The sequence below is a fragment of the Oryctolagus cuniculus genome, chromosome 8 (assembly GCF_964237555.1).
Source record: "Oryctolagus cuniculus chromosome 8, mOryCun1.1, whole genome shotgun sequence".
Classification (NCBI taxonomy): Eukaryota; Metazoa; Chordata; class Mammalia; order Lagomorpha; family Leporidae; genus Oryctolagus; species Oryctolagus cuniculus.
Genome location: NC_091439.1, coordinates 98059 through 114614, shown reverse-complemented (window position 1 = coordinate 114614; position 16556 = coordinate 98059). Strand labels below are relative to the sequence as shown.

The 16556-nt window shown below is 57.3% G+C and overlaps 1 protein-coding gene across 2 annotated transcripts in view; it reads left to right on the top strand.

Annotated features, from left to right (window-relative positions):
* Positions 1 to 16556, top strand: part of LOXL2 (lysyl oxidase like 2) — a 79385-nt gene that overhangs the window by 27777 nt on the left and 35052 nt on the right. For both annotated transcript variants that reach the window (XM_051836755.2, XM_051836754.2), the window contains exons 3-4: positions 1085 to 1260; positions 16175 to 16386. In XM_051836755.2, the coding sequence (XP_051692715.1) occupies positions 1085 to 1260; positions 16175 to 16386 (388 nt within the window). The remainder of the gene's footprint in view (positions 1 to 1084; positions 1261 to 16174; positions 16387 to 16556) is intronic.

The window sequence follows — 16556 nt, the reverse complement described above, 5'->3', positions numbered from 1 at the left end:
TGCTGTGAGCTTGGCTCTATAGGAATCTCCTGGAGATCCTCCTCCTGATTCTTTGGGCCATGTACTCGAAAGTAGAATTGCTGGATCATTATGGGAGTTTTAGTTTTCATTTTTGGGGCGTCCCCTACTGTTTCCCGTAGCAACTGCACCCTTTTACGTTCCTGCCAACAGTGGGTCACAGGTCTGTTTTCCAACATCGTTGCCTGCACTTGCTCTTTTCTGTCTTTTTTTTTTTTTTATGGTAGCCACCCCAGTGGTGCGAGGTGGTCTCTCATTGTGTGAAGCCTCCCGCACTTTGCACACTGAATTCTCTACTTAGTGCACATGAGGAGGTGAGCAGGGTCGCACAGCACGAAGCAGTGGCTGGCTGAATGGCTGCAGCGGGGCTGTCTCAGCACAGGAAGTGAGAATGCGGGGGGATGGAGGCCTCAGCTTCTGGGCTTGGGGGCACAGAGCCACAGCCTGGCAGAGCAAGGAAATGACACCCCTGGAATCCCTGGAATTCTGCAAACCCTCCGTGACAGGGCAGCTGAGCTTTTCCCCGAGGGGTGGAAGCCCAGCTTCAGCTGCCGTGACCGTGAGACTGGCTTATGACGTAGGCAGCACAATGACATAAGCTTCGTCAGCACCATCACGGCCATTTTTTGAGTATCGCGCCACGTAATCTCTCTCACCTGCACACACCTCTGCAAGGCAGGGGTCCCTGTTGTCCCCACTTCTCTGATGAGAAAAGGCAGCTTACAGGGGATCCAAACCCTCCACAAGGTGACTGAACCAGGATCCAAACCCAAGGTAGAGTGCAAAGCCCCTGTCTCTCCATTGGCCTTCCAGGGCTAGGGGAGAACGCAGTTTCTACATGCTATGTTCATTCTACCCCAAACCCCCAAATCACACCCGCTGCCTGCTCTGGCGAGGGAACCAGGCAGCCCCCGTGTGCAAGATCTGAGATAATAAGCATGCATTGGTGGCCACCCACAGCTGCCAGAATTAGAGGAACAAGGTCTCTTTCCATGTGTGACCCGGGTGTCCCCAAGGACGCACACCTGCCCTGACATGGCTCTCAGTGCCTCTCCGCTTCTTCCAGGGCCCATCTGGCTGGACAATGTCTACTGCACTGGGAAGGAGGCCACCCTCGCTGCCTGCACCTCCAACGGCTGGGGCGTCACCGACTGCAAGCACACGGAAGACGTCGGGGTGGTGTGCAGCGACAAGAGGATTCCTGGGTTCAAATTCGACAATTCGGTGTTCAACCAGATAGAGGCAAGCCCTGTGCTCTTGGTCATGACCCCTCCTGGGAGCGGTTTTCTTCTTCCATGTGGATTTCCACAAGTGTGTGTGTGTGTGTGTGTCCGTGTCCTGAGGAGGGGGACCCAACCCAATTGGATTAGGGAAAGATTTCGGGACAAAAGGAGGTAGCGGTGGAGGATGGATTTCCCAGGCCTGGAGAGCAGCCTGAACAGAGACCCCGAGGTGCAGGGGTGTGCAGGCTGGAGCTGAGTCAGGTGTGCATCTGGGAGCAGCGTGGACGGACACCAGGAGGATGGGCGGGAGACACCTGGCTGTGCTTGGGAGCTGGTCCTCCGGGTTGGAAACATGTCTTGGCTGTTACTTGCTGCATAGCTCCAAATAACCAGCGTGTATTATCTCACTGCTCTGGCTTGATATGATTTGGGTCCCAGTCTCATGGTGAACATAAAGCCCCAAAGTCATAAATGAATGGTACTAAGGTGGGTGCAGACTTGACCCAATTATGGTGTTTTGGTGGTGAGCCCAGTGACAGGTCCTTGGGTCACTGGGGGCACACCCTCGGCAGGTGGTTCTCGGCAGAGGGGTGTTATAAAATCCAGAGATGAGCCCGGCCACTCTCTCTACTTCCTGGCTCACCACATTCCTTCCCACACACACCACTTTCCACCACTGCCACCATGCTCAGAGGCCAAACCAGCGGGGCCACCTGATCTTGAACTTGAGCCTCAAGATTTGCGAGCGAACCAACATATAAAGTCAGTTTTCTCAGGTATTCCATTGTAGTAACAGAAAGCCAACACACTGCACGCAGTTCTGAGCCCCAGGGCCAGGTGTGGCCTACCTCGTCCATTCTGCTTTGAGTCTCTCCCAAAGCTGCAGCCAAGCTGTGGACGAGGACCAGGGGATTCCTTCCTGGCTTGAGTGGCAGTCGGCTCGCTGGAGACTCCTGCTGGCTGTTGCCTGGGGCCCGCCACTCTTCTCTATGTGGCCTCTCCGTAGGCTGCCTGGGGGTTTACAGGACATGGTACTTGTGTGTCCCCAAGCAAGTGACCCAAAGGCCAGAGGGAAGGAGCACCAGCCGGAAGGCACAGTCCTCCATAACCTAACCCCAGGCTGATAGAGCATCCCTTCTGCTGTGTTCCTTTGGCCACATGGAGACCAACCCAGCGCCATGTGTGCGGGGGTACATGACACCAGGGTCTGAACACAGATGGTGGAGGTCCTTGGGAGCCATCCCAGAGGCTGGTGACCACGGGGCAGCTGTCCCCAAATCTAGCCCTGACCCACTGGATCCCAGTTGCCCACTCAGGGGGTTGGATCATTTCCTTCCAGATCCCCCTTAAGGCTGAGACATTGCCAGCCTGACTGAATCAGGATTCAGAAGTGGCCCCAAGGCCCGTGACCATCCCTGGGCATGTGTGGTTCTGATTCGGGCTGAGCTTTCCGACAACCCAGTTAACAAACACGTGTTGCGCTACTCTTGTGTGTAGTTAGGTGGGGCTTAGGGCGGGAGGAGCCGGCAGCTGAGAGCCCCGCCCTCCAGGGCTGTGGGATCTGTAGCAAACCCAAGCTTCGCCGTGTTTTGGCCTCCACCTCACCCCAGCACTCAGGGCTGAGAAAGGTGACTTGAAGTGGCCGTGTCTGGGCCTCACAGAGTCGTCTGTCCATCCTCCTGTCATGACTCACCCGCCCTGCTCTTTCCACACACGTTCCTAGAGCACACGGAATACACTGGGAACTTGTCCAAGCTTGCGCCATTGCGCGGGGTGGGATTTCCAGCCTTCTCCCGGCTGGCAGGATGAGACCCCTGGTGGTCGACAGTCTCCAGGGGCTGCTGTTTTATTCATGGTCGAGCGAGAGAGTGTCGGAGAGCCTTGTACTTTATTTAGTGTTTCCGCACCGATGACAGCTTTGCTTCATCATGAAGTTTGTTATTGGTGGGAGGAGTTGTCCAAACCAATTCCGCAGAATGCCCACTGTTGGTCACTCATCTGCAATGGTTAGCACCCCCTTCTACCCGGTGTCTCTCGCCTCCTGTGAGATTCGGGTGGTCCCTAGAGAGCAGGGCTGTGCTTTTTCCATCACTGTTTCCAGTGGGTACAGTGTGCCTGTGGGTTAGGGCTGAGAAAATGAGGCGATTCACTGCCACCAGAAAACAAATATAATCCTGGAAAAAGGATTCGAGGGGCCTTTCACTGGCTAATGTTTATTAGAGACCTACTGTGTGCTGGTTCCATGGCAATAAGATGGGCATATAAGTGGAATATACACAGGAATTTGGGGGACAAATATGTTGGCAAGGACTTCCTTATTCCCAAAGGGCTGAGATAACTTGATAAGAAAGCTTTGTGCCCCACCTTTATTCTGCACGCTTGTTGGGTGCCTGCTGCACCTACACACACCGTGGTCTGGGCCCATGGCCCTCTGACCTGTGAGGACCTGCAGTGAGCCTTGCGGGGAGCCAAGGGCATGGGCCTTGATGATCGTGCAATAACCAGACAGGGGAGACACTGGGGTTAAAGGGCCAGAGGACAGTCCCAGCCTCCCACACGCTGCATGTCCCTCGCAGGCCACATTCTGGCCGTCACTCAGCGCTGATGTCACCACAAGCCAGGGTGGAGCTTGCTCACCCAGCCACACCTTCTTTCCTTTGGTGTTTGCCGGTGCCAAGGGCATGGGAGGGCCCGACCTCAGAACGTCTGGGGAGCTTTGTGAGTTTCCAGAGATTCTGGCACCCAGGGCTCCATGGCTAAAACTCCTGCTTACTGGCAGTGCTGGCCTGATTGGGGGGGGGGGGCATTATGGCATCCACAAGGGACAGTTGTGGGATGCTGAGCGTGATCGTGTACTCGCCTGTGTCCCTGCTTGGAGTTGCAGAGCCAATCCTCTGGGCTAGGGAAATGCTCCCTGTTAGGTTTTCGTGGAAAGGAGAAAGAGCTGTAACTTCGGTGGACCTGCAGTCAGCTCTCGATACGCAGTGGGAACTAATTTATGTGAACCCAGAGGGGGATCCCTAGGGACGTACCTAGAGCTCTCTGCTCCTGCCTCATCAGGCAGGAATTGGCGTGGAGATTGAAATGTGCACCTGATAAAATGCACAGGGCATAGAAACTCGGAGAGATTGCTGGGGCAGAGATGTACGGCATGAAGATGAGAAAAACCCCGGGAGGTTGAATTAATAGGCTCAAACCATAGCTTGTTAGGAGCGAATATAAGCTCCTATATCATGGGGAGGGTAGGGGGCGGGGAGGGAACAGCCACAAGGGTATAGGCTACAGGGAGAGAGACGGAAGAGCCTCGGTTATCTTTTGAAAGTGGTGGTGCCGGCACCGTGGCTCACTAGGCTAATCCTCCGCTTGCAGCACTGGCACACCGGGTTCTCGTCCCGGTCGGGACACCGGATTCTGTCCCAGTTGCCCCTCTTCCAGGCCAGCTCTCTGCTGTGGCCCGGGAGTGCAGTGGAGGATGGTTCAAGTCCTTGGGCCCTGCACCCGCATGGGAGACCAGGAGAAGCACCTGGCTCCTGCCTTCGGATCAGCGCGGTGCGCCGGCAGCAGCGCACCGGCCGCAGCGGCCATTGGAGGGTGAACCAACGGCAAAAAAGGAAGACCTTTCTCTGTCTCTCTCACTGTCCACTCTGCCTGTCAAAAAAAAAAAAAAAAAAAAAAAAAAAGAAGGTGGTGGTGGGGGTCTCTGAGAGGGCACTGATAGACTTATGCTAAAGACCCAGCATAGGCGAGAGTATGGGGTGACTGTTACAGAAGTGAACGAAGCAGTTAGACTGAGAGGAGAATGCTTTCCCTGAACTTGCTGGGGTTTGGACCAGTAGCCGAGGGCAGGGTTCAGTCCTGGATTCAGCTCGCAAGTAGGTCCTCCAGAGGAGAGGCTGGCAGGTTGGACACACGTCCGGAAACCATGTCATCAGAGGAGCTAAAAGGACATTGTCAAGAAAAGAGCTGTGAGAGACAAGACGAGCTTCTTCAAATATTTGAAATACAGTCCTTCCTCCCTACGGGAGGGAGAAGGTCAAGATCTGTGTCTGTCCCTTAGAAAACATGGCCCAGAATTTGCATGCCACCTGTACCCTTCTCCCATACACGCCAAGACGTCTCTGGATGACTTAGCTTACCTAATGCAATAGAAATGTGGGGCATATGGTTCCTACACTGCATTGTTCAGGGACTAACGACAGGAAAAAGCTCTGTGCTTGCTCCACATGGACCATTCTTCCCCCTCCTCTTTGATCTGCGGTCGGCGGAACCTGCAGGTGCAGAACCTGTGGCTATGGAGGGCCGGCTGCACCACCGTGGAGAAGAATGTCAGTAATTCATTCCAGCTCCCAGAGCTGGGCCACGGGGGAGGGAGGTAGACTTCAGCTCACAGAGCGCTGGTCTCCCCTTGCCGGAGGGGTGCTCTTCTTGCCACTGGAGGAGTGCAGGCAGGAACTGGGGGGACCGCTTGCCTGGAATATTGTGCTGAGATCCCCACGTGGAGGAGGAAGTGGGATTATGTGATTGCCAAGTTCTCAGATCCCTTGTTCCTCAGCACCTGTGAAAACACACCCATCGCATGTTGGGATGGCTTTTGGCAGTGTGCACCTTGTGTCATACATGCGTGCATGCGCGCGCACACACACACACACACACACACACGGAGAAAGCATGCTAACTAGTATGCACATCGTGTCCTTCTGCTCTCTTCCTGCTTATTCCCTGGCCCCTTGCAATCTTGGCCTTGACACCAGCTGCAAACCTTGCACCCTCACTCTTCCACATCAGAGAGGCAGAGTGAAAGCCCTCCTTCCACCTCCACTGGTGGGGCCTGTACATTTTAACGTGGCCAAGAGTGAAATGCAGTGAAAATTGTGACCCCAGCCATAAACCACGGGGCCGTGGGATGCGGGCAGGGCTCTGCTCACTCCTGGAGATCAGGGACAGGATACAGAGCTGTGCCTCCTCCGGCACCCACTGGAACTCCCCTAGCAGAGACTGGAAGAAAACAGAGTCCTTCTAGCCCAAGTTCATTCATACCAGAGACGTGAGTCACTGTGCCGGAACCTGGCTGATGGAATTTCACTTGATGAACTTGACTGCTGCCCTTGACTCCTGCCTTTGTCTGGGGCATCCTTGGGGGCTCCCCCGGCCCCCTTTGTAAGTTCCCTTCTTCTAACGAATGACCCCACCTGGGCAGAGTTCACAAGTCGACCCCTATGCTTCCTGCTGACCCGCAGCCAGAACACTGGACGCGTGCTGATGTCAGCTGAAGTGGGAGAAATTCTATCCCTTGAGCTGGGGCGGCCTGTCGTCTACAGTGGCAATGGTTTTCCCATCAAAATGATACAGCGTGTACTCATCATTTAGAAAGCAGTTTGGAATATTCTGCAGGGGAAAAAACAATCAGATGGTTTCTATAAAAGTGCTTTGCAGACTGCAGAAGGCTGCAGTAGGTTCACCCCGCACCCCCCTGGGGGTCGCCAGAGGCGTGAGTCACTCAGCGCCGGGGCCTGGCGGGTGGAGTTTCACTTGGTGAGCTACTGTGCTTTCACGACTCCTAGGGACGCCCTTGGGTGCTTCTTGGCTCCCTCCAAGGCAAGTTCAGTGAATGGCTGTGTGGTCTCCTGTAGGCAGTGAGCCGGGCGGAGCCTCGGTTCTCTTTCCCAAGGCAGGCTGTGCCTCTCCATCTTGCAACCTCAGTCTCAGTTTTAGACCCACGAGCCGAAAGCCTGGGCTGCGGTTCCACAGAGACTGGGGCTTGCGGCTGCTCTGCGCGCCGTAACCGACCGTTCTCGGGGCCCTGGGCACCGCGCTATAAAGCGACTGTTTGGCTGGATGCGAGGGAAATGAACCTTAGGTCCTGGGGCTTCCTGCGAGGCGGGCAAGCAGGCGCAAATGATGAAATGGGAAATGCTGCTGGTGCCAAGTGAACGGGTCTCTTTGAAACCCCGAGAACAGAGCCGCAGCCAAGCCCCCTGGGACCCCAGGGGCTCTTAAACCCGAGAGGCTTTCTTTCCTGCCTGTGGCCGGCGGCTGAGTTGGAAAAAACATTAGATAAGGCGAGACGACAAATCCAGATGCCCTTCTGAGAAAACCTATTTTCTTTGGCCGCTTTGCGCATGGCTGGGACCAGGTGGTGTTGGATCAGAAAACATTCGACTCTTTTCTCCTGCCTTCACCTCCCGCCTCACCTTCCTCCCTACCTAATTTTTTTAATGCCTCTCTTGGAAAAAGCAGTTACATTAGCAGAACGGGTTAGAAATCCCCAGGCTGTAGAATTTGGGTGCTGTCTAACCCCTGAGGGTTCTCCTTGGTGCCCGTGGACAGCCTAGGAGGTCTGGAGGGACAGAGACAGGAGAAAGCAGCTCACTGCCACCCGAGGGGAGAATCCGGTACCCAGCCGTGCGCTTGCTCACGTTCCCTGTTCCCTGGCCGGATGCTGAGACCTGAACAAGCCCTTTCTTCTCCCCTTAACCACAGGCACTGAGTCTGTTGCAAATGTTTAAAATTCCACGACGCCAGACTTTTATTGGTCGCAGTCACTGCCAAGTGTTTTTCAACATTGCCCTTCCAGCGGCAGCCCTATCTGTCCACCTCTCTGGGGGCTCCAGGAGGTGGAGCTGGAAAGGGAAGGGTCTCGAGAGAGACTTCCAGGAACTCTGAGCACTTCTCAGCGTGGGAGCTGGATCCCTCATCCCCACCTGCTGCCCCACCGGAGGGTAGATGCGCAGGTTGCCCTCAGCGGTGGCTTGGCAGAGAAAAGAGCTCTGTGTTCCTCTCTGTATACTAAGGAGGTGGTGGGTGCTCCGTGCCCAAATATGGACCCCTTTCCCCAGGTGATTGCGGGAGAGCTGGACAGCAGTGGGCAGTTCGGGCCATGCCCTGGGTGCTTCCATTCCCCGGGAGCCCTCTACCTGTGGCCAGGGCTCACTGGCCGGCCAGCCCACCAGAGAAGAGGCACTGAGGTGACCTATTTTCCCAAATGAAAGTAGGTCGCAGCGTCTGGAGAGCAAAGGGGTGTCTGTGCAGAGGACAGAACAAGATTATTTGAAGTTATGCTCCTCCAGGCCAGCCTGGGAGCCTGGTTCCTGGCCTGGGTGCTGCACACGCAGCCGTCTGAGCAGAGCTCACTGGTTGCTTTTGAGATGAGATGAGATGATCACATGGAGGAGTCAGCAGCATTCTGATTGGCTTTGGAGGAAATCAATCAATTAATGGTGTGTACTTAGCTCAGAAGAGTGTGCATCGGTCGGTCCATTGGGTGGCAGTTTGGAGAAGAGAAGGGACAGTTCAGGAGAGGCCAGGGAGAAACCGCCATGCAGAGGAAGTAGGGGCTGGAGTTGGGCCAGCAAAAGCCCTACCCTGATTGGGCGGGTCCGATCTGTAGGGCAGTCTGGTGACACCATGGGGCGGGGCTGGCAGTGTCCAGCCTGACTCTGCCATGGCCCCAAGTGGTTCCTTTGCGTCCTCTGCCATGCTGGGCGGTCAGTGCCAGGAATCTCCCTGCTTCATCCCCCTGAGGCCACTGCTCAGGCCCTGGTCATCCATTCATTCCCTGGATACATTTCAGGCCCTGGTCATTCATTCATTCATTGGATGCATTTAATTGCACTGAGCCCTCCCCCAGGCCAGCAGAGGAAGGAGGTGATGCAATGGTCAGCCTTGGCCAGCTGGAGCTTGCCACCCTGCAGTGGAGAAATGTCATGAGTCATCATCCCGTTACCATGGTGATGTTGCTATGAAGAGAACCACCAGATCCACCAGCAGGCTGTCTGGCAGTTTGGCTAGCTGGGCCCAGGGTTTGCCTGGCGTGTGGTCTCCATGTCCCCGCCAGGACTGGGGGAGCTTCGGGGTCAGAGGGACCGGCTGCAGGAGCCAGTGTCCCCCCACCCCCCAGGCCTCCAGCCAGGGGCAGGGCTCACCCCTGCTCCACAGAAGCAGCCTCTGTCGCCTCCCCCGGGGCTTCTAGGTCGGAAAATGAAGCAGAGAGCGTGCAGTTTTCCAGCCGCGCTGCGGAGCTCTTGATTTATACAGGAGGGCGCAGACAGGCTGCCGGTTTTTTCCCCTGGTGGCGTCTGTGTGACCTCAGCTCTCCACGCACCTCCCCTCCACACCATCCTCAGTCTCAGCCCCTCCGCCCCCGCTGGTTTCCAGCACGGACGGCGGGGGAACAGAAACCGTCTAAATGCCGTCTGGTCCAGCTGCATGCCTAGACCATGTTAAACTCTGAATTCCTGATTTGATCATCGAAAGGGGGTAATTGCCATGTAGTCAGCTTCTTCTGCGTCATGCCTCTTGCTGTCCAGACAGTAGCCAGCACGCTAAGCCTTCTGAACAAATGCGGCTCAGGAACTATTGGTATCAGACCTCAAGGGACGGAGAGGGAGGTGTTAAATAGCTCAGAGGACAAGAGAACGCCTGGACACAGTTGCCCAAGTAGTGCCTTTGTGCAAAATCTGGGGCCAGAGAGCCCAGCATCTCTAACTAAGCCAGCCTATCACTGGGTGGAAGAAAGCTCGTCCCAGGAGTGTTTGAGGACCTACTGTGTGTCTGGCACGAGAAGCTGTGGGCAACGCACTGATGCAGGAGGCACAGTTCTTCCCTCGAAGGGGAGCTCACAGAACATACGTGGGAAGAGAAATATTAGACAAGATAGCGTCAGCCAAGGACTAAGTGAGAAATTCGGGCAGCAGATGCTGGAGGGAAACAATGAAAAAAAATAGGAAATCAGGGCCGGCGCCGCGGCTCAATAGGTTAATCCTCCACCTACTGGCGCCGGCACACCGGGTTCTAGTCCCGGTCGGGACGCCGGATTCTGTCCCGGTTGCCCCTCTTCCAGGCCAGCCCTCTGCTGTGGCCAGGGAGTGCAGTGGAGGATGGCCCGAGTACTTGGGCCCTGCATCCCATGGGAGACCAGGAGAAGCACCTGGCTCCTGCCTTCGGATCAGCGCAGTGCGCCGGCCGCAGCACGCCAGCCACGGCAGCCATTGGAGGGTGAACGAACGGCAAAAGGAAGACCTTTCTCTCTGTCTCTCTCTCTCACTGTCCACTCTGCCTGTAAAAAAAAAAAAATAGGAAATCAGATCTAAGTGGGTGGGGAATGTGGGGGCCGGGAGAGGGCTTTGGGGAGAAGGTAGTGCTGTCTCTTCCTCTCTGAGCCGGGAGGCTGGGGCAATAAGGGACCTGTCCATCTGCTTGCCCTGTCCGTCTCAGGTCCCACACAATGCCTGGGATGGATGACACTCAACAGTATTTGTGAATGAACGGATGAGATCATCCCCGAGGGTCAGCAGGATGCTGGCAGGTAAAGAGAAGGGAAGAGAGAATTGCAGAGGGTGGCTGGAGCCGTAGCCTCCAGGGGGCGCTACAGTCTGAGCAGGGCGTGTCAGTGCGCCGTGGTTAAAGTGGATGAGCATGTCGGTGGACTGGATCTGAGAGATGGCAGCCCGGGGCTCCGTGCGGCCAGGAGATTGCCATGCCCGTTTTCTACTCCCCCAGCGCTTGTCCATCATCCCAGCCAGGCCACTGCAGCAGGGACGGAGAACTGATGGGAGGGCGGAGAGGCACTGCTGGGTCCGGGTGGGCTCCAAAAGTGAGGGTGAGAGAGGGGAGTCAGAACTGCATGGTGGACCCGCGCTCAGCAAAAGGACGGGAGCCCCCCGGGACCCCAGGAGAGGAGGAAAGCCTGAGGGTGCATTTTGAGTGATCAGCTTGTCGAGCTCTGGAAGGTGCCACGGTGGCTGAGGTCCGTATCTGGAAGGCCGGTCCTTTCCTGTTTATAAATAACTGCAGACGGAAGGCTGAGGCCGGCGGAGGCGGATGCTGGGATCGGCCAGCCGTGGAGGCAGGTGGCCTGCTTCCCGAGCCGAGGGTGTGTAGAACTAACCCACAGTGCATTGTACTTGGCCTGCCCCTGGAGAGGCTGCGTCTCCCCAACGTGGTCTCCCCTTCGTGGCTGCCTCTCCCCAACGTGGCCTCCCCTACGTGGCCGTGTTTCCCCCATGTGGCCTCCCCTTCGTGGCTGCCTCTCCCCAACGTGGCCTCCCCTACGTGGCCACGTCTCCTCCACTTGGCCTCCCCCATGTGGCCTCCCCACACCAGCACCACGCCTAGGATGACTTCTCCAGCGAGAAACCCGGGCTGGTCACAGTTCTGACTGCTAGAACGGAAGGAGGAAGAAGGCTAAGTTGGCTAAAAGATTTGGCCGTGCACTTGAGCTTCCCCAAAGGCGATCTGCCCAGCGCTGGGCTCTTTGGGTAAATTGTGAAGTCGATTCTTGCTGGCTCGCTGGTTTTCAGGGCTCGCCTTTCCCTGATGCAGTCTCCAGCTGGACTTTCAGAATGGGTGATGTCTCCTGTGTGGCAGCAGCCCCAGGTTGTCACCTTCTGGAATTCGCTGACCCATGCTGCGGATGTTAAATGTCACTCAGGCATCAGCCCTGCTGCTGCCGCCCTGACCTTTCTTGCCAGCAACCCACCTGGCCTGGCTGTGCCTTGATTTTCCCTTCTGGGAGTGGGTGATGCTGGCGCCAGGGGCCTTCCTGGGCATGGGCTGAGTTCTGCAGAGGGCAGGTCCAGGAGTACGTCTGGGTCCCTCCTGGACGCCTGGCAGGCGGGACCGCCTTCACGTTGCAGCCTGGATTTTAAAATGTGCCGGCTGCTTGACTAGGTCCTGCGCTCCTGGGCTTTGTTGGAAACCGGCAAGCCTAGGGAGCCCTTCGTTGAAAAGAAAACTGTTATACGTTCATGTTCCAAACTTCTTCTTTCGGGGCTGAGCTCCTGGGAAAAAGCAAATCCTCACACTTGTGGTTGTGGAAGGAATTCCTCAACAGTGAGGTAAGGGGAAGGCTGTGCACGCACGCATGTGTTTTCCAACTCACGGGGCCCCGGTGGTCTGTCCGAGCTGGGGAGCTAGCGTGAGCGCCGGGCACGTGACACCCGGGCTTTCCCCGCCACCTCCCTGGCTGGCCTGCCATCCAGGAGCGCGCTGGGAGCCCAGCTGTCCCCCCACGTACACAATCCAGGCTGACTCATGTCTCCTAGGGCTGGATACTGGACAAGAGCATGACGAGGCCGCCCAGAAGCCCGAGCCCCACCCCCTGCCCCAACCAGATCACCCCGGGTCCCAGGCAACGCACGGGGCGTGGGCGCAAGGACGAGGGCTGCTTGGATGCTGCCGGCGGTCGCTGAGCCTGGTGCACAGACTGGCTGTCAGATTCTGATTTTCATCCTCGTTTACCTATTCATTGGCTGTGCGAGCTTGGATGATTTGCAGAACATCACCAGGTTTTCTCACGTTTTCACCTATACATGGGTTTGTCGTGGGCCGTGCCGTGGGCTGTCAAGGGGACTGAGTGAGGAATGGATTGTGGGGCTCCAGGCACAGGGCCAGGTGCGAAAGCCGTTGGGGTTTGGTCAAGGATGGCCCAGGGGAGATGGAGGAAGACTGGCAAGGTGCATGGAGCGTGCAGGGCTGTATGGTGTTGAATGAATGAGATAGATTTGAGCCTCGCGGAATGGGAAGGCTGCGGTCCCATGGGAACAGAAGAGGGGCAGGTGTATCGTTTGGAAGGAAGGAGGGTGAGGCCTGTCCTGACCGCTTCCCTGGGCTTTCGTGGGACCCAGTCCCTTTCCATCTTTCCTCTGTCACACAGGCACGTGACACGCACTCCCCTCTCACAGTCAGGAGAACATCTGTGTGCACAGATGCAGGACTGTCACCTGTGCACACACCCACAGAGATATGCACACTTCACCACACGCAGACCACTGTGCATGCACGCACACACCACAGTCACACAGAGATATGCACGCACACACGTGCACACCACCTTGTGCACACAGACACATGCACACATGCACAGAGACCTGCATACATGCTTGCACATACCACCTTGTACACACACACGTGCACACACACACGTGCACACCACCTTGTGCACACACACACACACGTGCACATAGACAGAAAGGTACCCACACATGCACAGCGAGCTGGTGGAAGGACAAGGACATCTGGTCCAAGCCCTTTCTCTTCTCCAGGCCTCATTGCCCACATCCTGGAGGTACCCACCTGGCTACCCTCACAAATCATAGTTTTTTTTTTAATTTGTATTTATTTATTTGCACTTTTTTAAAAAAAATTTTTACATATAGAGTTAGACAATGCGAGAGAGAGAGACAAAGAGAAAGGTCTTCCTTCTGTTGGTTCACCCCCCAAATGGCTGCTACAAAGCCAGGAGCCAGGTGCCTCCTCCTGGTCTCCTGTGCAGGTGCAGGGCCCAAGGACCCGGGCCATCCTCCACTGCCTTCCCAGGCCACAGCAGAGAGCTGGCCTGGAAGAGGGGCAACCGGGACAGAACCGGTGTCCATATGAGATGCCAGCGCCGCAGGTGGAAGATTAACCAAGTGAGCCACGGCGCCAGCCCCACTTTATTTTTTTCTTAAAGATTCATTTATTTATTTGAAAGACAGAGTTACAGTGAGGCAGAGAGAAAGAGAGATCCATCTGCTGGTTCACTCCCCAAATGGCTGCAACGGCTGGGGCTGCACCGATCCAAAGCCAGGAGCCAGGAACTTCTTCCGGGTCTCCCACGTGGTGCAGGGGCCCAAGCACTTGGGCCATCTTCCACTGCTTTCCCAGGCCATAGCAGAGAGCTGGATGGGAAGTGGAGCAGCGGGGACTTGAACCAGCACCCATATGGGATGCCGGCGCTTTAGGCCAGGGCTTTAACCCACTGCCCTGCAGCGCCGGCCCCTGCACTTTATTTGAAAGGGAGAACGACAGAAAGGCAGACAGAAGCAGAGATCTTCCATCTGCTGACTCACCCCCCAAATGCTCCCAGAGATCCAGAACTGGGCCAGACTGGAGCTGGGAGCCCAGAACTCCATCCTGTTCTGCATTGGTGTCAGGGATCCAAGTACTTGAGCCATCATCTGCCGCCTCCCAGGGTGCACACTGGCAGGCAGCTGGACCAGAAGCAGCCTAGCCGAGACTCAAACCAGGCAGTGCAATGGGGGGTGCAGGCAGTCCAAGCCGGGTTTCACCCTGCACCACACGCCCACGCCCCGGTCCTGCCTCTGCCGAGGGATCAATCACTCATCAAGACAGGGGCGGCCTGGGCTCCTGCAGCAGCTGTGTGCGGGTGTGCTGGCCCCAGGCCCTGTCGGCAGCATGAGGCTTCCCAGCTGAACTCTCTGAGCTGGGCTTTCCTCCACTTCCTGTCCTAGCCGGATGCCGAGGGCCACGTCTCCCCGGTCCACAGGCCTGCACCGCTGCCCCGCCGCGGGGGCCGGATCTGTGAATGGAATAAGGTCAGCGCAGCCTGCCGGCCCCGTGAGGCCACAGGGCTGACGCTGCAGTGTAACTCCTTCTGGGCTCCTGGACGTGACACATCGCACTGGAACTCCAGCCTGGTCCCGAGGTGGGCGGAGGCAGGGGGGCCAGGGCGTGGACGCCAGGCCCTCTCTTGGCTTGTCCCTGTCCATGTGTCTCGGTGGCACGGGTCCTGTCGAGCCAGGCTCCAGGCTGGAGAACGTAGCCCTGCCTCTGGCAGCTTTGCCTGTGCTTTTGCGTGGAAGGCACCCAGGGCCAGATGGCCTCGCTGCAGGCCACATGCTTTCCACCACCTTGCTGGGCTCGTGAGGCAGGGCCTGGCTCTGGCCCCTGAAGCCAGTGGTGAGGAGTCACGGACCCTGGGCACCCAAATAATGCTTCTGTTCAACCCTGTGGTTCATTTGCATGCTGGCCGGACAGGGCTGGGGCCCTGGGTCACTGGGTTCTTGCCTTCCGGCCCTATGTCTCCTTCCCTGGCCCAGCTCCGAATGTGTCTCAGGTGAGCCCAGGGAGGAACTGAAGTCCACTTGTTTTTCGCATCTGTAAAATGGGTCTGTGATCAGGCGGCCAGGGACGGAGCGAGAGCTCACACGTCAGGCACTCAGGCAGGCTCAGTGCACCTGCCGAGGCTTCTGTGGTACCGGACTTTTAGCTGTTACAAGTCCACATCGCTGAGGATCCGTTCGGAGCTGGGGTAGTCGGGGCAGCAGTCGACAGAGGTGGAATTGGTGATGAAGGGCCGTGGCAAGGTCGCAGCTGTGTTAGAAAGAGCGGACATCGCAGCTGGCCCTGCAGCACGTGTCCAGAGGCCGGGGACTCAGCGAGGGACAGGTGCTGGAGCTGGGGGCCGGAGAAGCTGCTGGAAGTGAGATTCGGGAGCAGCTTCCCTGGTGGTGGGGGGTGACTGGCGGGATGTGCCCTGGGGATGCATTACAAATAGTGCTGTGTCTCCAGGGACTCCCCTACCGCATCCCTGGGCCAGAGGAGGGAGCTGGAGAGCCCAGGAGGCGGAGTCTCCCTCCCTCCCTCCCCATTCCCCCTCCCCTCCATCCTTCTAACACTTCCTCCTGACGTGTCCTGCCGCCTGCCCAGGACTTCCCAACCCGGCCCCCAGCCTCTTTCCCTTGCTGCTCTAGAAATATGGGTGAGGTGGGCGTGAGCAGCGGGCCTCCCAGAAGGCTCAGGGCATCTCTGGAATCTTTCCTGGCCTTGCCATAGCCAGTGCTTGTCCGCAACCCTGCCTGCCTACCTCCCTGGTCCCCAGGTATGGGGCACAAGGACACCGTCGCAGGCATGCACGTACATGCGTTAGAGCACCGTGCCAAATCCGAATTATTTTACACGCACTTTCAAAGAATGCTTTCTGCTGTTGGGTCCTGAGCCCCTGTGCAGGAGGGGGCTGCCGCCCTCAGCTCTCTCCCGGATCGTCACGAAGACATGGGAGAAGCCCGTGTCTGGTGCCGAGGGCGCATCGGAAGCACCCATGCCCCCCCGCGCAGGGCCTGAGCGCACAGCGGGGAAAGGTTTGCTTGTGCCGCTCCCCGGCCTGGCCAGCGGGACCCTAACCCCGCTCCCTTCCCACGCCTCCTTCTTCCCAGAACCTGAACATCCAGGTGGAGGACATCCGGATCCGGCCCGTGCTCTCGGCCTTCCAGCACCGCAGCCCTGTGACCGAGGGCTTCGTGGAGGTGAAGGAGGGCAAGACCTGGAAGCAGATCTGCGACAAGCACTGGACGGCCAAGAACGCCCACGTGGTCTGCGGCATGTTTGGCTTCCCCGGGGAGAGGACCTACAACGCCAAAGCCTACAAGTGAGCAGGGCGGGGTGGGCTCGGGGCGGGGCCCCTGGGCTCCTGCCCTCCCTGGCTTGTCAAGAGTCGGTGGGGCTGCCGGGATTTCTGCGCCGGGCCTGGCACCATGGTCAAGTCCTCATCGGTGAGGGACTCACGCCTATGGCTAACCCTAACCCTAACCTTAATCT